Source organism: Mobula birostris, chromosome 3, assembly GCF_030028105.1.
Source record: "Mobula birostris isolate sMobBir1 chromosome 3, sMobBir1.hap1, whole genome shotgun sequence".
NCBI lineage: Eukaryota > Metazoa > Chordata > Chondrichthyes > Myliobatiformes > Myliobatidae > Mobula > Mobula birostris.
The window spans coordinates 223,617,288-223,641,193 of NC_092372.1; the positions used below are offsets into that span (position 1 = coordinate 223,617,288).

The 23,906-nt window shown below is 46.3% G+C and overlaps 1 protein-coding gene across 1 annotated transcript in view; it reads right to left on the reverse strand.

The window, feature by feature from the left end:
- Positions 1-2,420: 2,420 nt before the first annotated feature.
- The window catches only part of arhgap39 (Rho GTPase activating protein 39), a 682,545-nt gene continuing 661,059 nt past the window's right edge, over positions 2,421-23,906 (reverse strand). The window contains 2 exon segments of the mRNA XM_072252088.1: positions 2,421-2,615; positions 6,922-7,091. Of these exon segments, the coding sequence (XP_072108189.1) occupies positions 2,421-2,615; positions 6,922-7,091 (365 nt within the window).

Genomic DNA, 23,906 nt, shown 5'->3' on the forward strand with positions numbered 1-23,906 from the left:
CCTGCGGTGCGTCTAGGGAAGAGGATGTTTAGGATGGAGAGAGAATATTTAGGATGGGAAAGGGGATATTTAGATGGAATGGTTCATATTTAGGAACGGATGTAGATTTTAGGGTGAATGCTGATTTTTCGGTGGATGGGGATTTTAGGGTGGATGGGGATTGTAGAGTGGATGGGGATTTTTAGGATGGATGGGGATTTTTAGGGTGGATGGGGATTTTAGGGTGGATGGGGATTTTAGGATGGATGGGGATTTTAGGATGGATGGGGATTTTAGGGTGGATATAGATTTTAGGGTGGATGTAGATTTTAGGGTGGATGGGGATTTTAGGATGGATGGGGATTTTAGGATGGATGGGGATTTTTAGGGTGGATGGGGATTTTAGGGTGGATGGGGATTTTTAGGATGGATGGGGATTTTAGGATGGATGGGGATTTTAGGGTGGATGAGGATTTTAGGGTGGATGGGGATTTTAGGGTGGATGGGGATTTTAGGATGGATGGGGATTTTAGGATGGATGGGGATTTTTAGGGTGGATGGGGATTTTAGGGTGGATGGGGATTTTTAGGATGGATGGGGATTTTAGGATGGATGGGGATTTTAGGGTGGATGAGGATTTTAGGGTGGATGGGGATTTTAGGGTGGATGGGGATTTTAGGATGGATGGGGATTTTAGGGTGGATGTAGATTTTAGGGTGGATGTAGATTTTAGGGTGGATGGGGATTTTACGGTGGATGGGGATTTTACGGTGGATGGGGATTTTTAGGGTGGATGCGGATTTTTAGAATGGGTCCTTAGATAATCAGAATGGTTACAGTATGGAAGGAGCCACTGAGATATACCAGGTTTCCCTAAGAGCAATCTATTATTCTATTCCACTACATTCTCTCCATAACCCTGCTAATTCTTTGTTTGGCTACCATCAAACTCACCTCCACTTCCACAGCGGAAAATGTGTGTACACATATGCTGAGATAAGTCCCGACATGATCCCCCTCATTACAATTACATGTAAGTCAAGAAATCAGATTTGATCAATATTCTGATCTGTTCTGAAAACGAGGATCTGTGACCCACTGCACATACAGGGGACTTCTTGTGTGGGATCATCCCCTGAAGGAGAGTTGCAGAAACCTAGGAGGTAAGGGTAAGATTGACCTTGGAGTAAGTTAAAAAGTCAGCACAACATCGTGGGCATACGTAGAGTGGACAGCCAGCACCTTTTTCCCAAGACGGAAATGGCTAATACAAGGGGGTATAACTTTAAGCTGATTGGAAGAAAGTCTACGGGGATGTCAGAGGTCATTTTTTTAACAGACTGCCCTTCCAGGACTAATGGTAGAGGCAGATACGTTAGGGACATTTAAGAGACACTTAGATAGGCACATGGATGATAGAAAAATAGAGTTAGATTGATCTTAGAGTAGGCTAAAAGATTGGCATAACATCATGGGCTGAAGGGTCTGTATTGTGCTGTAATGTTCGACGTTCAATCGTTTACTTGCAGTTCTAGAAGTCTAATAGTGTGTGGAATGTTATTTTCCTAACTAAACACAGGGAGGAAATTGCAAGGAACCATTTTCGTATAAGATGTAGAATTCATTCATGATCAGCAAGCAAATGAGTTATGAGTTTACACCTGTGCCCAATTCCTAATAACCAGTATTAATACAAGGAAGTGTTGCATTCTCTCCAACAGCCTAATCTTGAAAACTCTGAATCGGGCCACTGGACATAAAGATAAACTACCAGACCCAATGGGAGTTGCACCTCACAGGGGCAATGCTCCATTACCAGAAACTCAAACCGGAAACAAATTCATACTTGGTCGAGGGAAGTTCCAGATTATTTAGATTGAACAAAATGGAATGAACCAATTCTCTTTAAAAAATAAAAGTCCAATACCTTGAACTTTGTACAAATAAGAGTAGGAACAACATAAGGCTTAGAATAATCTCAGCTAAAATTCACAGCAGAACATGTGGAATGGAAGAATTAACAGTGAAGAAAATGGAATGAGGGCATCTCTCCACATGAAGGGTGTCCTTTGTTTTGCTTTAGCCCTGTATAATTAAATGCTATAAAAATAAAGTTACTTTATAAAGTGGTTTAAAAACCCAAGTACGAATGCTAAACTAAAAAATAAACTATTAGTAAAGTTGGCGATGGACCTGGATGGGAGCATCATACACAGAGAACGAATAAAGCAGCTTCAAAACCAGCATCAAAATTTACATAGAATACTTTTTTTTCCATTTTTTCCCTTTTTTTTTTATAATTTAGACAACACCAACCAGTAAGGGACTGGCAAGAAGACCTCAATTCGGTATAAACAAATGCAGACACATTTTTATACAAGGCTTATCTTTGTACGTTTGTTGATGATATCTCTTCTGCTTTGACTGGCGAACTGGCCTCGCTATAGCACGTCTTCCATGAAACTTGTGTCCAGGTGTTGAATCAGCACTCGCAGGAAGGACATTTCTTTCCGAGTGTTCTCGAATATTATCCTGGGGTTGTTGGACTGGCAGCGCAGACAGTTGGGCGCCATGACCATTGCCAGGTTGTTGGCGTCCATCTTGGTAACAGAGACGTTGGCTGGCTGGGCAAAAATCTGATTGCCAGTGGTCGAGGAGAGAGGGGAAAACACAATTAGTAAGACCATAAGACATAGGAACAGAATTAGGCAGTTTGGCCCATCGAGTGTGCTCTGCCATTCAATCAAGGCTGATTTATTATCCCTCTCAACCCCACTGTCCTGCCTTCTCCTCATAACCTTTGACACCCTTACTAATCAAGAACCTATCAACCTCTATTTTAAATATGACTTGGCCTCCACAGCCGTCTGTGGCAATATGTTCCACAGATTTGCAACCCTCTGGCCAAAGCAATTCTTCCTCATTTCTGTTCTAAAAGGGAACCCTTCTATTCTGAGGCTGTGCCCTAGAGTCTCCCATTATTGGAAACACCCATTCTATCTTGGCCATTCAATATTTGATTGATTTTAGTAAGATCCCTCCTCATTTTTCTAAGTTCCAGCATCTACAGGCCCAGAGCCACCAACTCTCCACATAAGTTCACCCTTTCACTCCCAGAATAATTCTCGTGAACCTCCTCTGGACTCTCTCTGATGCCAGCACATTCCTTCTCAGATTAAAGGCCCAAAACTGCTCACCAATGAGCACATTTACAAGGTGCACTGCCACAAGAAAGCAGCATCCATCATCGCAGATCAGCACCATCCAGCCCATGCTCTCTTCTCACTGCTACCATCAGGTAGGAGATACAAGATACAAGAGCCTTAGGTTCTGTGGAATAACTTTGGATGTTGCAACTTGTCCAAGTGTGGTCTGACCAGTGCCTTATAAAGCCTCAGCATCACGTCCTTGCTCTTATATGCTAGTCCTCTCAAAATGGATGCTAATGTTGTGTTTTCCCTCTGTGGCATCTAAAAGTGCTGATTTCTTAGTTCTTCCAACTTGTGATCAGTTCAGAGTGCCATACATCAGGTAAACAGGCCCTTTGGCCCACTGAGTCTATGCTGACCATCAACCACCCATTTACACTGATCCCATTTTTTAATTTTCCATTCCCATCACTGGATCCTACCACTTGCATCCATACTAGGGACGAGTTAAAACACCTTGTGTTGTTCCACAGAACTGAAGGCACTTGTACCTTCGGCCCAATAGCTGTAGTGAGACGAGAGTTTAGCCTGGATGGTGGGGGTCCTTGATGATGGATGCTGCTTTCGTGTGCTGGTGCTCCTAGTAAATGTGCTCATTGGTGGGGAAGGTATGCCTGTGATGGACTGGGCTTATCCTCCACCCTATCTGAGTTTTTCCATTCCTGGGAATTGCTGTTTTTATACCAGGCCAGGATGTGATCATTTAAGGATATTCTCCTCTATACACTTATAGAAGTTTGTCAGAGTTTTAGATGACTTGCCAAATCTGTACAAACTTTTAAGAAAGTAGAGATGTTGTTGTGTTTTCTTTGCAATGACACTAAGGTGCTGGTCACAGGACAGATACGTTGATGCCAGTGAGTTTAAAATTACTTACCCTCTCCACCTCTGTATCCCTAACGGGGACTGGTTTGTGGACACTTGTAGCCAATAATCACCTCTTTGGTTTGGCTGATGCTGAGCGAGAGGTTTAAGCAGTATCTTACAAAGGTTCATCCTAATTCCTTGCCCTGTTTTTCCATGGCTCTGTTTCTAACGTCTGGACCCCTTGTGCCTCATTAACCATTTTATCGACTTGCTGTGCTGTTCCATTTTCAATGAATTCTGTACATGCGCTCCCCAGTCTGTTGAGCCTTTTTGGACTTGTGCCCCCCAGTTTGTATTACCTCATCTCATCCACCCACCAAAATGAAACACTTCTTTCAAGGATCCCACCCACCCAGGACACTCTGCCTTCTGCCTCCTTCCATTGGGTAGAAGATACAAAGGCTTGTGGGCACGTACCACTAGGCTGAAGGACAGCTTCTATCCCACTGTTATAACACTATTGAATGATCCTCGTTTGGTAAATAGACCCCTGAGTGTCCTTACGATCTCCCTCATTGTTGCTTTGCGTCCTATTGTCTGCCTGCACTACACCACTGCACTTGCTTTGCAACCGTAACACTTTGTTCTACGTTCTCTTACTGCTTTCCCTTGTACTCCCTCAACGCACTGTTGTGATGAAATGATCTGTGTGGCTGGCGCACTAACCTATTGTAAGTTTTTCACTGTACTTTGGTAGATTTGACAATAATAAACCAATTCCTGGGTGACAGGGTGGAGATACATCTCTTCCAAAGGAGATGTAAGGCACTCCTTCACTCCGCTAGCCTGCAGGTCACCCTTGGGCAAGGTGTAGCACCCGCTTAGCCCCCAGATCAGTGTCACGTGAAACCACGGGAACAGGTGGTGGATGGTCGTACGAGCAGCTGGTGCAGATCACAAGTCCTGATTATGTGACCCCTGACATGAAGAGTATTGATAATGGCTGGGGTCATCCGCCTTGTAAAGATTCTGCCCAGAAGAAGGCAATGGCAAACCACTTCTGTAGAAAAATTTGCCAAGAACAATCATGGTCATGGAAAGAGCATGATCACCCATATCATATGACACGGCACATAACAAACAAATGAAACCAATTCCAATTCTAAATCTGATTGCAAATGCCAATTAACTTTACTAATGTTGGGGAGTAAGCACAGCCTACAGGAGGAAGAAGCTGGAGGTCCACGAGCCAGTCCTCATCTGGGGATTGCAGAGAGTCAGTAGCTTTACATTTCTTGGCGTTAACAGATCAGAGGATCTGTCCTGGGACAGGCATATAAGCATCATCACAAGGACTTCTACTTTCTTAGAAATTTACGTAGATTCGGCATGTCACCAAAAGCTTCTATAGATGCACAGTGGAGAGTATCCTAAATGGTTGCATGATTGCCTACAACAGAAATACTAATGCCCAGGAATAGAAAAAGTCTACAGAAAGTAGTGCATACAGACCAGTAGATCACAGAGAGTACATTTACCCACCACTGAGTACTGTAGATTTACGAGAGGCGCTGTCAAAAGAAAGCAGCATCCATCATCAAAGATCCCCACCATCCAGGCCATGCACTTTTCTTGCAACTACGAGGAAGAGGTATAGGAGCTTCAGGACCCACACCACCAGGTTCGGGAACAGTTATTACCCCTAGACCATCAGGCTCCTGAACCAACGTGGATAACTTCGCTCACCATTACTCTAATCTGATGCTACAAGCTGCTCTTTACAACTCATATTCTCAGTTTTGTTTTTATTTGTCTTGTTTGCTCATTGGTGTTTGTCAGCCTTTGTCTGCTTATGCATAGTTTTTCATAAATTCTATTGTTTTTCTTCTTTTCCCTGTAAATGCCTGTAAGAAAATGAATCTCAAGGTAGCATACGCACTATGATAATAAATTTACTTTGAAAGGAGGGAACTTACAAAGTTGTTACTGGGACTTGGCACCTGAGTTACAGGGAAAAGTTGAATAGGTGAGGACTTTATTCCTGGAGTGCAGGAGAACGAGAGAAGATGTGTACAAAATTATGAGGGAAAAAGATAGGGTAAATGCAAGCAGGCTTTTTCCACTGAGGTTGGGTGGGACTAGAAATAGAGGTCATCAGTTAAGGGTGAAAGGTGAAAATTTTAATGGCAACCTGAGGGGGATCTTCTTCACTCAGAGGGTGGTGTGAGTGTAGCGTGGAATGAGCTGTCATCCCAAGTTGTAGGTGCAGGTTCGGTTGCAACATTTAAAAGAAGTTTGGGTAAGTTCATGGATGAGAGGAGTATGGAGGGCTATGGTCTGGGTGCAGGTTGATGGGAACAGGCAGAATAACAGTTCCCTGTGGACTAGAGAGACCAGGAGACCTTTGTGTGAGCTTTAGCACTGTATGACTCTGAAATTTTGAGATGTTTCTTGCTGAGATAAGGAAAACTGTTCTAACCAGAAACTTGCAATGCTAGTGGGTGATGGTTGTGGCTCTTCGGCTGAAGTGGGCAATTGGCCACATTAAGGGCCGGGTCTAGCCTCTTACCTCTTCTTCTCACCTGCCCCCTCCTTCCCTTTCTCCCATGGTCCACTCTCCTCTCCAATTAGATGGCTTCTTCTCCAGCTCTTTATCTTTCCCACCTATCACTTCCCAGTTTCTTACTTCATCCCCTCTCCCTCATCCCGCTAGCTTCACCTATCGCATTCTAACTTGTCCTTCTTCCCCTCCCGCCACCTTCTCATTCTGGCTTCTTCCCCCTCCCTTTCCGGTCCTGATGAAGCATCTTGGCCTGAAACATCGACCGTTTATTTATTTCCATAAATGCTGCCTGACCTGTGGAATTTTCCCACCATTTTGAGGGTGTTGCTTCAGGGCTGGGTGGTGTTATGACTAAGGTTTTACCTGGAGAAACCGGATGAGGTAACCGAGGACCAGGCGGTTGAGCTTGGGCAAGGAGTGGACGACGGCGATGGCTGCCTCCGGGTTCTCGTAGTGAGTGATCGACTGCTCGTAAAATTCGTGTGGGATGAGTGGATCCTCCAGTTCACGGTACCACAATTTCAACAACGAAGCTGTCAGAAAGTGTCACAGAGAAGAAGAACGAGGTGAGGAAATCCAATTTCAGTCTGTTTTCAGGTTTCAGTACCGTCAGCTGTATACAGACACCAGGTTCCACATACTCACTGATCCACATACTCAGAGACCACTTTATTAGGTACACCTGTACTCCTGCTTGTTAATGCAAATATCTAATCAGCCAGTCATGTGGCAGCAACTCAATGCATTAAAGCATGCAGACATGGTCAAGAGGTTCAGTTGTTGTTCAGCCCAAACACCAGAATGGGGAAGAAATATAATCTAAGTGACTTTGGCCATGGAATTATTGTTGGTGCCAGTTGGGGTGATATGAGTATCTCAGAAACTGCTGATCTCCTGAGATTTTCACATACAACAGTCTCTAGAGTTTACAGAGAATGGTGTGAAAAATAAAAAAAATATTCAGCGAGCAGCAGTTCTGTGGGTGAAAATACCTTGTTAACGAGAGACGTTGGAGGAGAATGACCAGACTGGCAACAGTAAAGGCTGATTTATACTTGTACGTACTAGCTTACGCCGTAGCCTACACTAGTGGGCTATGCCGTTGCGAGCATGCATACTTGTGCGTTGGTGTGTCTGCGTCGCTCTGCAATTCAGCGCCAAAACACGAGTTGGCGGTGGGGTTTTTATGTCACTGTGTTGAGTTTCTTGGTGTTGAAACTCAACACCAAGAAACTCAAACTTCAAACAACGGTGACTGAAACTGAAGGAGGGTGAATTTTCTGTGCTTGTCCGGCCACTGAGAGACATGGACGAGGAAATGCATTTCAAATATTTTCGGATGTCGGCAGGTAGATTTGATGATTTGGTTCATCGTCTCCAACCATTTATTTCGCATCAGCGTACACACAGTATACTCAGAGACTGGCAATCACCATTCGAGTTTCAGCTTCAGGTGGAAGTTAACAGGCTGTAGCAGCTAGCTACAAACTGGCGTCAAGCACAAGGTCCTCCATAATTTCGGAGGTCTGTAAAGCTTTATGGAAAGCATTGCAGCCAGAGTTCCTTCCCTGCCCTTCAGTCGCCCAATGGGAAGCTATTGCAGCGTAGGAGGAAATGCGGTGCTACCAAGCGGACCAGTCACAGTTGTTGCGGTCTGCGTCTCCATGACGCGTAGTTACATTTTTGGGGAGGTGCGCGTCAGGCTACAGCGTAGGGTACAGTGTAGGGTACACGGCTACGCCAAACCTAGGGCATCGATTTCACGCACAAGTATAAATTGGCCTTAACTCACCACATGTTACAATAGTGGTGTGCAGAAGAGCATCTCTCAACACACAATATGTTGAACCTTGAAGTGAATGGAGTGAACCTTGAGAAGAAGACCGGGAACGTACACTCAGCAGCCACTTTATTAGATGCAGGAGGTACCAAATAAAGCGGCCACTAAATTATCTGACACCTTAAATGTAAAACAAAATCCCTGGGCTTTGTTGGGGCTTAATAATCCAAATTACTTGACAGGGACATAAAGAGGCCATCAGCATTAACAGTAAATATTACTCAGAATTATATATGTAGAATTAATTACAAAGTAATTATAGATGAGGTATTGACCAGACAGAGAGATCCTGCAGGATTTTCAACGGATTAATTACAGAAGGCCCTTTCAAATCTTCTTACAGAACTTGAGATAAAGTTCCAGTGAGGAAAAAATAAACCATCTTTTCTCTCAGCATGAAGGGGTTTTCTATCAAGTGAAACAATCAGGAGTTTATTTTATCCCTGGGAGTCACAACAAGGCTGCAGTGAGCTGTTGCTGCAGTCTGTTCAGTCTGTTGTAGTCGAGCTTGAGATCACACTATGGTTTAGGTACAGCTAACCCAGAGGCTTTTACATGTTCCAGAAAACAATCATTTGTGTCAATACAGAACTGTTAACATTGTAGAAACTGCCAAGGTAATTCAGAGGCAGTAACAGGATGAGAGATAACAGTGGGTCACCAAGATCTAAAGCTAGGGGTAGGTGTTAAGGAAGGAAGAGAGGGCAATAGAGAGAGGAGGGAGGGAAGGAGAAAGGGAGAGAAGGAGAGAGGGAGGGAGACAGAGTGAGATATATATATATATATATATATATATATATATATAGAGAGAGAGAGAGAGAGAGAGAGAGAGAGAGAGAGAGAGAGAAAGAGAGAAAGAGAGAAGGAGGGAGAGGGGAAAAGGAGAGAGAGAGAGAGAGAGAGAGAGAAAGAAAGGGGTGGTTGGAAGAGAAGGGGTGAATTACAGAGTCCAGACAGCAGACAGCTAAAACTATCCTGCTATTTAACAAGATACTGTTTACACAATGAATAGCAACAAGTAATGAGAACAGAGGGACCTCAACATGAATGTCCACTAATCCCCGAGGCAGCAATACAGGTAGACAAGTTAATTACCAAGGCAGACTGGATATTTCCCTTCATTAATTGGGGCACAGAATATAAGAGCAGAGAGGTTATGTTTTGGTGTTAGGCCACAGGTGGATTATTGTGTGCTCACTCCACTACAGGAAGCACGTGACTGCACTGAGGAGGGTGCAGAGGAGCTTTACTGAGATTTATGGGATGGAACATTTCAGCTCTGCAAGGGTCGGTACTGGGACTGGCTCTTTTCATGTTGCATGTCAATAATCTGCATGACAGAATTGATTGATTTGTGGAGGGGTTGGTAGTGTCGAGGAAGCAGGGTGTCTGCAGAACGACTTGGATAGTTTAAGAGGGGCAAGGAAGCGTAGGGAAGTGTATGGTCATGCATTTTGGTAGAAGGAATAAAGATGCATACTATTTTCTAAATGGGGAGCAAATTTGGAAATTGGAAGTTTGGAACTTGGATACCTGATAGTATATAGATTATGAGAGGGATAGACAGGGTATAGGGTAGATAAGGTCTTTCTCAGGAGATAGAATTGTCAAGTATTGGAGGGCATCACATTAAGATGAGAGGGGAAAAGTTTAAAGGAGATTTGAGAAGCAAGTTTTTTTTGAACACGGAGTGTGAGGTGACTGGAATGGGCTGCCAGAGGGAATGATGGATAGAGGTATGACAGTAATATTGAGAGGCATTTAGATGCATACATGAATGGTGGGTATGGAGGAACATGGAGCATGGATAGGCAGATGGGATTCACTTAAATTGGGTCGTGGTCAGTATAGACATTGTGGGCTGAAGGGCCTGTTCCTATGCTAGTAGTGTAGTGCTTAGCGCGATGCTGCTATAGCTCAGGGAGTCAGAATTCAGAGTTCAATTCCAGTGCTGCCTCTAAGGAGGTTGGATGTTCTTCCTGTGACAGTGTGGGTTTCCTCCCACAGTCCTTTGATTTCTCAAGTGCCTTCGATACCATACAGCCTCATTGCTGGGAGGAAAGCGCCATTCAATGCAGGTTGGCAGTTCCATTGTATCCCGGATAATGGACTATCTGAATGGCAGACCACAGTTTGTGCAGCTTCAAGCTTTGTGTCAGACGGAAGACCATGAGACATATGAGCAAGATCAGGCCATTCAGCCCATTGAGCCCATTCCTGGCTGATCCTGGATCCCACTCAACCCCATACACCTGCCTTCTTACCATACCTTTTGATGTCCTGACCTATCAGGAAATGATCAACCTCCACTTAAAGTACACACACAGGCCTGGCCTCCACTGCAGTCTGTGGCAGAGCGTTCCACAGATTCACTACTCTCTGGCTAGAAAAACTCCTTATCTCCATTTTAAAGGGCTGCTCCTCAATTTTGAGGCTGTGCCCTCTATATCTGGATACCCCCAGCATCCTTCCACAGCCACCCTATCTAGTCCTTTCAACATTGGATAGGTTTCTTTTTCTTTCTTTTTAGGCGTGTGCCTGCGTGTGTGCGAGTCTGTGTGTGTGCGTCTGCGTGTGTGCGAGTCTGTGTGTGTGTGCCTGTGTGTGTGCGTCTGCGTGTGTGCGAGTCTGTGTGTGTGTGCCTGCGTGTGTGCGAGTCTGTGTGTGTGCGTCTGCGTGTGTGCGAGTCTGTGTGTGTGTGCCTGCGTGTGTGCGAGTCTGTGTGTGTGTGCCTGCGTGTGTGCGTCTGCGTGTGTGCGAGTCTGTGCGTGTGTGTCTGCGTGTGTGCGAGTCTGTGTGTGTGCGTCTGTGTGTGAGTCCATGATGACTTTTCATGGCTTTTACAAGGCGGGGAGGGAAGGGGGAGGGAGGGGGAGAGGGACTGAGTGGCTCGCCACTCCTCACACAGACATTTTTGCAGTATTTTTCCCTTTTTTATTTTACGAGGTCGAGTTGCGATCTCGACACTCAACCCGGCACAGATGGAAAGCGTACTCGGGAGCGGACCCGACTGGTTTTGAACCCGGGAACCTCCGCTCCCGGGTCTAGCGCCACTGTCGTTGCACCACCAGCCGGCCCAACATTCGGTAGGTTTCAATGAGATCCCCACGCATTCTTCTAAATTCCAGTGAGTACAGGCCCAAAGCTGCCAAAAGCTTCTTACATGTTAACCCCTTCATTCCTAGAATCATCCCCGTGAACCTCCTCCGGACTCTCTCCAATGACAACACATCCTTTCTGAGATATGGGACCGAAAACTGTTGACAATACTCTAAATGCGGCCTGACTAGTGTCTTATAAAGGCTCAGTATTATCTCCTCTATTCCCCTTGAAATAAATACCAATGTTGCATTTGCCTTCTTTACCACAGACTCAACCTGTAAATTAACCTTCTGGAAGTCCTGCACGAGGTCCCTCTGCACCTCTGATGTTTGAACATTCTCCCCATTTAGATAATAGTCTGCACTATTGTTCCTTTTACCTAAACATTTCCCCACATTATATTCCATCTGCCACTTTTTATGCCCATTCTTTTAATTTGTCCAAGTCCTGCTGTGATCGCATTGCTTCCTCAGCACTACCTACCCCTCCACCTATTTTCATACTCTGCAAATTTTGCCACAAAGCCATCAATTCCATTATCCAAATCACTGACAAACAATGTGAAAAGCAGCGGTCCCAATACTGACCCCTGAGGAACACCACTGGTCACCGGCAGCCAACCAGAAAAGGCTCCTTTTATCCCACTCGCTGTCTCCTGCATGTCAGCTATTCTGCTATCCATACCAGTATCTTTCCTGTAACGCCAGGCAAGATTTCCCTTTACAGAAACCATGCTGTCTTTGACTTATTTTATCATTAGTCCCCAAGTACCCAAAACCTTATTCTTAATAATAGACTCCAACACTTACCCAACTAAGGTAAGATTAAGTGACCTATAATTTCCTTTCAAGCAACACACATCAAAGTTGCTGGTGAATGCAGCAGGCCAGGCAGCATCTCTAGGAAGAGGTGCAGTCGACGTTTCAGGCCGAGACCCTTCATCAGGACTAACTGAAGGAAGAGTGAGTAAGGGATTTGAAAGTTGGAGGGGAGGGGGAGATCCAAAATGATCGGAGAAGACAGGAGGGGGAGGGATGGAGCCAAGAGCTGGACAGGTGATTGGCAAAAGGGATATGAGAGGACCATGAGACAGGAGGTCCGGGAAGAAAGACGGGGGGGCGGGGGACCCAGAGGATGGGCAAGAGGTATATTCAGAGGGACAGAGGGAGAAAAAGGAGAGTGAGAGAAAGAATGTGTGCATAAAAATAAGTAACAGATGGGGTACGAGGGGGAGGTGGGGCCTAGTGGAAGTTAGAGAAGTGGATGTTCATGCCATCAGGTTGGAGGCTACCCAGATGGAATATAAGGTGTTGTTCCTCCAACCTGAGTGTGGCTTCATCTTTACAGTAGAGGAGGCCGTGGATAGACATGTCAGAATGGGAATGGGATGTGGAATTAAAATGTGTGGCCACTGAGAGATCCTGCTTTCTCTGGTGGACAGAGCGTAGATGTTCAGCAAAGCGGTCTCCCAGTCTGCGTCGGGTCTCGCCAATATATAAAAGGCCACATCGGGAGCACCGGACGCAGTATATCACCCCAGTCGACTCACAGGTGAAGTGTTGCCTCACCTGGAAGGACTGTTTGGGGCCCTGAATGGTGGTAAGGGAGGAAGTGTAAGGGCATGTGTAGCACTTGTTCCGTTTACACGGATAAGTGCCAGCAGGGAGATCAGTGGGGAGGGATGGGGGGGACGAATGGACAAGGGAGTTGTGTAGGGAGCGATCCCTGCGGAATGCAGAGAGATGGGGGGAGGGAAAGATGTGCTTAGTGGTGGGATCCAGTTGGAGGTGGCAGAAGTTACGGAGAATAATATGTTGGACCCGGAGGCTGGTGGGGTGGTAGGTGAGGACCAGGGGAACCCTATTCCTAGTGGGGTGGCGGGAGGATGGAGTGAGAGCAGATGTACATGAAATGGGGGAGATGCGTTTAAGAGCAGAGTTGATAGTGGAGGAAGGGAAGCCCCTTTCTTTAAAAAAAGAAGACATCTCCCTCGTCCTAGAATGAAAAGCCTCATCCTGAGAGCAGATGCGGCGGAGACGGAGGAATTGCGAGAAGGGGATGGCGTTTTTGCAAGAGACAGGGTGAGAAGAGGAATAGTCCAGATAGCTGTGAGAGTCAGTAGGCTTATAGTAGACATCAGTGGATAAGCTGTCTCCAGAGAAAGAGACAGAAAGATCTAGAAAGGGGAGGGAGGTGTCGGAAATGGACCAGGTAAACTTGAGGGCAGGGTGAAAGTTGGAGGCAAAGTTAATAAAGTCAACGAGTTCTGCATGCGTGCAGGAAGCAGCGCCAATACAGTCGTCGATGTAGCGAAGGAAAAGTGGGGGACAGATACCAGAATAGGCACGGAACATAGATTGTTCCACAAAGCCAACAAAAAGGCAGGCATAGCTAGGACCCATACGGGTGCCCATAGCTACACCTTTAGTTTGGAGGAAGTGGGAGGAGCCAAAGGAGAAATTATTAAGAGTAAGGACTAATTCCGCTAGACGGAGCAGGGTGGTGGTAGAGGGGAACTGATTAGGTCTGGAATCCAAAAAGAAGCGTAGAGCTTTGAGACCTTCCTGTTGGGGATGGAAGTATATAAGGACTGGACATCCATGGTGAAAATAAAGCGGTGAGGGCCAGGGAACTTAAAATCATTGAAAAGTTTCAGAGCGCGAGAAGTGTCACGAACATAGGTTGGAAGGGATTGAACAAGGGGTGATAAAACAGTGTTGAGGTATGCAGAAATGAGTTCGGTGGGGCAGGAGCAAGCTGAGACAATAGGTCGGCCAGGACAGGCAGGTTTGTGGATCTTGGGTAGGAGGTAGAAACGGGAAGTGCGGGGTGTGGGAACTAGAAGGTTGGTAGCAGTGGATGGGAGATCCCCTGAGCGGATAAAGTCAGTGATGGTGTGGGAGACAATGGCCTGGTGCTCCTTAGTGGGGTCACGATCGAGGGGTAAATAAGAGGAGGTATCCGAGAGTTGTCACTGTGCCTTGGCAAGGTAGAGGTCAGTATGCCAGACTATCACAGCACCCCCCTTATCGGCAGGTTTAATAATAAGGTTAGGATTAGTGCGGAGGGAGTGGAGAGCAGAGCGTTCCGAAGGAGTGAGGTTGGAATGGGGACAAGGTGCGGTGAAGTCGAGACGGTTGATGTCCCGTCGGCAATTAGCGATAAAGAGATCCAGAGCTGGCAGAAGACCAGAGCGGGGTGTCCATGAAGAAGAGGAGGGTTGAAGACGGGAGTAGGGGTCATCGGTGGGGGTGGAAGAGTCCTTGCTGAAGAAGTAGGCTCGGAGACGGAGACGGCGGAAGAAAAGTTCCGCATCATGGCGAACACGGAACTCGCTGAGGTGTGGGCGAAGGGGGACAAAGGTGAGGCTCTTACTGAGAACAGAGCGCTCTGCCTCTGACAGTTGAAGGTCGGAGGGGATGGTAAAGACCCGGCACGGATGAGAGCTGGGATCAGAGGGGGGAGGGGGGAGGCTGGGGGTGTCAGTGGAGAGGGGAGGGTTGGGGTGAGAGGAAGGTGGAGCCTCTGAGGGCCCAGGAGTTGACGGTGGGATCCGAGGGAGACGGGGTTGCAGAGTATTGGTGGGGGAAGGGGAGACGGGAATCACAACAGCAGCACATAAAGACCCGGCCTGGAGTTCACGGCTGGCGTCGCAGTTGGTGGTTGCGCAATCGCTGTGAAGGTGTCCATGGTCGTTGCTGGAGTCCGGGTTTTAAATATGCCCTGAGGTGTTGGAGCCGCCGAGATCAATGGCAGGAGCTGCAATCTGAAGTTCATGCTTGCTAGCGTCGGGGCTGGCAGGCTCTGGAGTCCGTAGATGTAGGATCCCCCTTCCCCCTTTGCCCACACCTCAGCGAGTTCCGTGTTCGCCACGATGCGGAACTTTTCTTCCGCCGTCTCCGTCTCCGAGCCTACTTCTTCAGCAAGGACTCTTCCACCCCCACTGATGACCCCTTCTCCCGTCTTCAACCCTCCTCTTCTTCATGGACACCCCGCTCTGGTCTTCTGCCTGCTCTGGATCTCTTTATCGCTAATTGCCGACGGGACATCAACCGTCTCGACTTCACCGCACCTTGTCCCCATTCCAACCTCACTCCTTCGGAACGCTCTGCTCTCCACTCCCTCCGCACTAATCCTAACCTTATTATTAAACCTGCCGATAAGGGGGGTGCTGTTGTAGTCTGGCGTACTGACCTCTACCTTGCCGAGGCACAGCGACAACTCGCGGATACCTCCTCTTATTTACCCCTCGATCGTGACCCCACTAAGGAGCACCAGGCCATTGTCTCCCACACCATCACCGACTTTATCCGCACAGGGGATCTCCCATCCACTGCTACCAACCTTATAGTTCCCACACCCCGCACTTCCCGTTTCTACCTCCTACCCAAGATCCACAAACCTGCCTGTCCTGGCCGACCTATTGTCTCAGCTTGCTCCTGCCCCACCGAACTCATTTCTGCATACCTCAACACTGTTTTATCACCCCTTGTTCAATCCCTTCCGACCTATGTTCGTGACACTTCTCGCGCTCTGAAACTTTTCGATGATTTTAAGTTCCCTGGCCCTCACCGCTTTATTTTCACCATGGATGTCCAGTCCTTATATACTTCCATCCCCCATCAGGAAGGTCTCAAAGCTCTACACTTCTTTTTGGATTCCAGACCTAATCAGTTCCCCTCTACCACCACTCTGCTCCATCTAGCGGAATAAGTCCTTACTCTTAATAATTTCTCCTTTGGCTCCTCCCACTTCCTCCAAACTAAAGGTGTAGCTATGGGCACCCGTATGGGTCCTAGCTATGCCTGCCTTTTTGTTGGGTTTGTGGAACTATCTATGTTCCGTGCCTATTCTGGTATCTGTCCCCCATTTTTCCTTCGCTGCATTGACGACTGCATTGGCGCTGCTTCCTGCACGCATGCAGAACTCGTTGACTTTATTAACTTTGCCTCCAACTTTCACCCTGCCCTCAAGTTTACCTGGTCCATTTCCGACACCTCCCTCCCCTTTCTAGATCTTTCTGTCTCTGTCTCTGGAGACAGCTTATCCACTGATGTCTACTATAAGCCTACTGACTCTCACAGCTATCTGGACTATTCCTCTTCTCACCCTGTCTCTTGCAAAAACGCCATCCCCTTCTCGCAATTCCTCCGTCTCCGCCGCATCTGCTCTCAGGATGAGGCTTTTCATTCTAGGACGAGGGAGATGTCTTCTTTTTTTAAAGAAAGGGGCTTCCCTTCCTCCACTATCAACTCTGCTCTTAAACGCATCTCCCCCATTTCACGTACATCTGCTCTCACTCCATCCTCCCGCCACCCCACTAGGAATAGGGTTCCCCTGGTCCTCACCTACCACCCCACCAGCCTCCGGGTCCAACATATTATTCTCCGTAACTTCTGCCACCTCCAACTGGATCCCACCACTAAGCACATCTTTCCCTCCCCCCCCTGTCTCTGCATTCCACAGGGATCGCTCCCTACACAACTCCCTTGTCCATTCGTCCCCCCCATCCCTCCCCACTGATCTCCCTCCTGGCACTTATCCGTGTAAGCGGAACAAGTGCTACACATGCCCTTACACTTCCTCCCTTACCACCATTCAGGGCCCCAAACAGTCCTTCCAGGTGAGGCAACACTTCACCTGTGAGTCGACTGGGGTGATATACTGCGTCCGGTGCTCCCGATGTGGCCTTTTATATATTGGCGAGACCCGACGCAGACTGGGAGACCGCTTTGCTGAACATCTACGCTCTGTCCACCAGAGAAAGCAGGATCTCTCAGTGGCCACACATTTTAATTCCACATCCCATTCCCATTCTGACATGTCTATCCACGGCCTCCTCTACTGTAAAGATGAAGCCACACTCAGGTTGGAGGAACAACACCTTATATTCCATCTGGGTAGCCTCCAACCTGATGGCATGAACATCCACTTCTCTAACTTCCACTAGGCCCCACCTCCCCCTCGTACCCCATCTGTTACTTATTTTTATGCACACATTCTTTCTCTCACTCTCCTTTTTCTCCCTCTGTCCCTCTGAATATACCTCTTGCCCATCCTCTGGGTCCCCCCCCCCCTTCCCGGACCTCCTGTCCCATGATCCTCTCGTATCCCCTTTTGCCAATCACCTGTCCAGCTCTTGGCTCTATCCCTCCCCCTCCTGTCTTCTCCTATCATTTTGGATCTCCCCCTCCCCCTCCAACTTTCAATCCCTTACTCACTCTTCCTTCAGTTAGTCCTGATGAAGGGTCTCGGCCTGAAACGTCGACTGCACCTCTTCCTAGAGATGCTGCCTGGCCTGCTGCGTTCACCAGCAACTTTGATGTGTGTTGCTTGAATTTCCAGCATCTGCAGAATTCCTGTTGTTTGCGTTTATAATTTCCTTTCTTTTGCTTTCCTCCCTTCTTAAAGAGTGGAAAGACATTTGTAATCTTTCTGTCTTCCGGGACCATGCTAGAATCAAGTGATTCTTGAAAGATCATGACCAATGCACCCATTACCTCTTCAGCAACTTCTCTCAGGACTCCGGGATGTAGTCCATCTGATCCAGGGCACTTATCCACCTTTGAGTCTGCCTAGCACTTTCTCCTTTGGAACAGCAATGGCACCCACTCTTGCTCGCTGACACTCACGGATCTCTGGCACACTGCTAGTGTCTTCCACAGTGAAAACAGATGTAAAGTACCCATTAAGTTCATCTACCATTTCTTTGTCCCCCATTACTACCTCACCAGCATCATTTTCCAGTGGTCCAATATGAACTGTCACCTCCCTTTTACTCTTTATATAACTAAAAAAACTCTGGTATCCTGCTTTATATTATTGGCTAGTCTGCCCTCATATTTCACCTTTTCCCTTCTTATAGCTTTTTAATTGCCTTTTGTTGGATTTTAAAAGCTTCCCAATCATCCAACTTCCCACTCACTTTTGCTACCTTATGTTACAAGAACCAACACTTATATGCCCTTTCCGTGGCTTTTATGCAGTCCTTAACTTCCTTTGTCTGCCACGGTTGTTTATCCCGGCCATTTGCGAACTTCTTCATCTGCGGGACATATCTATCCTGCACCTTGTGATCTATTCCCAGAAACTCCAGCCATCTCTGCTCTGCTGTCAGTATCCTCCTCCAATCCATGTGGGAAAGCTCCTCTCTCATGCCTCTGTAATTCCCTTTATTCCATTGTGATACTGATACATTTGACTTATGCTTTTCCCTCTCAAACTGCAGTACGAATTCAATCATATTATGATCACTGCCTCCTTAAGGGTTCCTTTATGTTAAGCTTCCTAATAAGATCTGGGTATTATACAACACCCAATCTAGCTCTTTACTCTGTCTGCATTTGGATCCAATCATTGGCTTGTCCTTCCTTACATTTATGTTACACCCATCATCTGCTTGTAAACCTGCTGGCTCATCCTCAGTTCTATCATACAGGTTTCCATCCCCCTGCCATATTAGTTCAAACCACTCCCAACAGCTCTAGTAAACCTGTCTGCAAGAATTTTGGCCCCCCTTGGTTTCAAGTGCAACCCGTCCCTTTTGTACAGGTCCCACCTACCCCAGAAGAGATCCCAATTATCCAGAAATCTGAATCCCTGCCTCCTGCTCTAATTCTTCAGCATCATATTTATCTGCCACCTCATTCTATTCCTATCCTCACTGTCGCATGGCACAGGCAACAACCCTAAGATTACCACCCGATAAGTAGCACTGGGGCCCCACAGAGGACTGCATTGGCTCCCTTCCTGTTTACCCCGTATACCTCGGACTTCAGATACAACATTGAGTCACGTCATCCTCAGAAATTATCTAATGACTCAGCAAGAGAGGACAGGAGTTTGAATAAAGGGCACGGGTGGAGGAATTTGTCAAATGATGCAAGCTGGATTGTCTGTTGCTCAGTATCAGTAAGACAAAGAGACGGTGATGGACTTTAGGAAGACTAACTCTGCACTGCATTGCTCCCTGTTTTACTAGTGGTGAGGATGTGGATGTGGTGAGGGCCTACAAGTACCTGGGGGTGCACCTGGATGACAGACTTGAGTGGAGTACCAACACAAAGGCTGTGTACAAGAAGGGTAAGAGTGGCATCTACTTCCTGAGGACACTGAGGTCCTTTGTAGTATGCAGGCCTCTCCTTCACATGCTCTACCAGTCTGCTGTTGCCAGTACAGTCTTCTATATGGTGGTGTGCTGGGGCAATGGCATCAATACAGGTGATGCCAACAGGCTCAATAAACTGATAAGAAAGGCTGGCTCTGTTATAATCAAACTGGTCACACTGGAGGTTATGGTAGAACAAGACACCCTATGGAAAATTCTGGACAATATTCTTCACCCTTTGCATGCCACCTTGGTTGAACGGAGGAGCACTTTTAGTAAAAGAATAAGACAACTGTGCTGCCCTGAAGAGCTCTATATGAGATAATTCTTTCCCTCGGCATCAGGCTCTATAATGAGTCAATATAGAACCAGGAAATTGATGACCTCCTCCAATCAGACTGTCTCAGGTAACTTATTTTTTTATTCTTACTTCTCTACTAATATTTGTATATTTGTATATCTGTGCACTTGTAATGGTACTGTGACACTGTAACTTCCTTTGGGATCAATAAGGTATCTATCTATCAATCACAGACGTACTGGCTGTAGGTTAATTGGTCATTATATATTGGCCCATGATTTGGCTCGGGTTAAATGGAGGATTGCCGGGTGGTGCGGCTCAAAGGGCTGGAAGGGCCGATGCTGCGCTGTATCTCAATAAAAAAATAGTTTGTTATTGTAAATCGTCCTGTGATTAGGCTAGTATTAAATAGCTAAGTTACTAGGTGATGCAACTCATTTGGCAAAAGGTCCTGTTCCGTGCCATAGCTTTAAATAAATAAATTTAAAAAATGAAAACATGTTCTCTGAAATCAAGTCCCAATCCTGCTGAAGGCAGCTGCTGCAGCCCTAATTTGCCCATCCACATTTCTGCCGAGATTGTGACTTCACTCACCACAATTCCACAGCCTAGACTCATTTTCAATGACTCTGCAACCCATGTTCTCAGTATCTCTTTGTACACTGTTTGTCCTCTTTTGTGCACTGGTTATTTGCCAGTCTTTGTTGATATATAGATTTTCATAAATTCTATTGTATAACTTTCCCACAACCTATGGACTCACACTCAAGGGCTCTACAACTCATATTCTCAATACTATCTGTTTGTTTGTTTATTTATTTATTTATCTATTTATTTCTTCTATTTATTTACTTATTTTTGTATTTGCACAATTTGTCTTCTTTTGCACATTGGCTGTTTGTCAGTCTTTGTGTGTAGTTTTGATTCTATTGTATTTCTTTGTTCTACTGTGAATGCCTGTAAGAAAATGAATCCCAGGGAGTATATGGTGATATACATGTACTTTGATAATAAATTTGGTTCCTTGAGGTTGATGCAGTTGGGGTGGTAATGGGGACAAGCTCCCACTGCCTATTAAGTGCTCCCACTAGCATGCTTTCAAGTAGCCTCTGACAACCAAGTCCAGCTCCTGGCCTTCACGGGTGGCTTAGCTATTAAGCCCGGCAGAACTGTTCCTACTAACAGGAGAAGGCGGGTTACTGGCGCCTTAAAACCAGTCACTCCAGGCAGATGGGGCTCATCAGCTGTGGTTGGCAGCTCACCTAGGAGAAGGATAACTCTGATTTCTAACTTCTGCTGCCTTGTAGCTATACCCACTCATGGTGAAGGGTTCGTGAGCATACCCCAAGAAAAATCCGCAGCTGGAGTCCCTAAGGCAGTCCTACGTTGAGTTGACTGTTGACTGGCAACTCCTGCGATGCTGCTGATACCAAACTGTTCCTTTGGATTCTTCAGATGTGAGGAGAGGGAGAGCTTGCTACATGGGCAACAGCTTGCTCTCCATATCATACTGCCCAGGCTTGCATACCTAGACAGCTAGGACACAACATCCATGGTCAACTCTGCCTAACAGAGATTTCAGAGTATAAATTTACTTTGAACTTTGAAATGTTTGCAACTTCGCCATGGACAGTCCCAAGCCCGGCTGTGAAAGGAGGAGGTTTGGGCATGGGGCTAGCAACCCATCCTGCAAAAACCCAGAGCTACAGAAACACCAACAGAAGCTCATCTTTCCATGGGAGAGAAGAGATCCAAGAAGATGGGCTACACCTAGGGACAATTGGAAGGACAGAAGACTCTGGTGAGCTGCTGTTGGCAGCCTATGCCCCAGTAGGGTTGATGGGCGTTGAAATGCTTGTAAGAAAATGAATCTCAGAGTGGTATATGGCAACATACACGTACTTTGATAACACATTTACTTTGACTTTGAGATGCCTTAGCACACATCTAATCTGGCAGAGAGGGGAAGGTAAGTGGTGTGCTGCTCGCTGCATGTCTACACCTAACGAGGAAAGAGAATCTTCTCTGGGACCTAAAGAGTTATTACAGAAGCAAGAATCAAAATCACGGCAGGAATTCTAAGCAGCTGTCTAACTAATTGCATCAGCGCTATACAGTTACTTAATACCTTCAAATGCAAAGCAACTCCTTCTGAGCTAATAGTGTCTCGGGGGAAAGCACATGCCAAAAGGTGCCTTATATTTAATTTGTTAAGAGTGACAACAAAGCACCAACTTCTTTAATAGTGCACACTTCGAACAGAAGAAAAGCAATGCAATGTCGTGCCATTTCTGAGCGTACCGCTCTCTCATCTCTAGCAGGATGACACGATTGCCGTTCTATTTTCAATGCAGCTGCTGCTAGTTTCTGTGAGTGATTGTCCTCACTGCAATCTACTCTGGAAGGCAAAATCTGCTTCCCTTCTTTCCCTGCCATCTCCCCCTCATGAAGGCACAGTCCCCACAGGAAGAACAATACTGTTCTGACTGCTGTTGTCTCTGCTATTCCCCTGCCTGATTCGGCGAAGAATTTTATTTTATTTATATTATTCAGCAGGAAAGGCCCGTCTGGCACACTGACCTGTGCCACCCAGCAACCCATCTATTTAACCCAAGCCTAATCGAAGGGCAATCAACCCACCAATTAACCTACGAACCAGTATGTCTTTGGACTGTGGGAGGAAACTGGAGCACCCAGGAGAAACTCACGCAGTTATGGGGAGAATGTACAAACTCCTTACAGACGGCACTGGAATTGAACTCTGAGCTGCAATAGCATTGTGCTAAACAGAGCCCAATCTGGACTCATCAATCTCAAAGTCTTAGATCAAGACCGCTGAATGTTTTGGCCATAAACATACAAAACTTTGTACTGCATTTATAATTCCTAAAAAATTATGACTAAAGTTTACTTTTGAAATAAAAAAGCTACTTCAGCCCATCATACAACTTCAAAAACCACTAACAAATGACCTCACTTTCATAAATCCACATTGACTCTACTCAATCCCTAGGTACATTTAAGGGGTAAACAGTTCAAGGTTTAAGGGAGATAAGGGGTGGCACGGTAATGTAGTGGTTAGTGCTAAATTTTATAGAGTTCACTGATTGTGATTCAATTCACGCCACTGTCTGTAAGGAGTTTGTACATTCTTCTGGTGACCATGTGGGTTCCCTCCGGGTGTTCTGGTTTCCTCCCACAGTCCAAAAACGTTCAGTTAGTAAATTGTGGGCATGCTACGTTGGCGCTGGAATTGTAGGGACATTTGCAGGCTGACCCCAGCTCAATCATTGGACTGTGTCGATCATTGATGCAAACAACACTTTTCACTGTATGTTTCGATGTACATGTGACAAATAAAACTAATTTTTGGGGGGATCCGAGGAGAGCTTTTTTTCATTCATTGCTTGAGAGTGTGTGGCAGAAAGTTAATCATTTAGGAACCACAACTGGTCCTTGTATACCGGTGGAAACACAAGACACTGCAGGTGCTGGAATCCAGAGCAAGAAATAACCTGCCGGAGGAACTCAGCGGGTTGAGCAGCATCTGTGGGAGAAAAGGAACTGTCAACACGTTGGGTTGAAGCCCTGCATCAGGACTAAGATTGGAGAGGCAAGGTGGCCAGTGTAATGAGGGGAAGGGGAGTGGTGCGATGGAGCCCCAGGTGAGCGGTGCATTGAATAAGGGTGCAAGATAATGGGTCGGTACTGCCATGTAAGAGAGAGCAGCCAGAGGTTGAGTTGGGAGACAGTAAAACCTTGAGATTTGTTTGATCACAGGTAGCCACAAAGCAAGAAACTTGAAAGAACCTAATTAAAAAAAAGAACAAAAAATAAAAATAAAAGACCAATGCTCGATGCGCAAAAGAGAAAAAAAATTACACAAGCAATTAAAGTGAACAACAGCATTCCGATTCAAAACTAGAGCAGCCCAGAGTAGGCCAAAAGCCCTGTTTATCAGTTCATCATATTAGCGGACACAGAGCACAGCAGCCAGG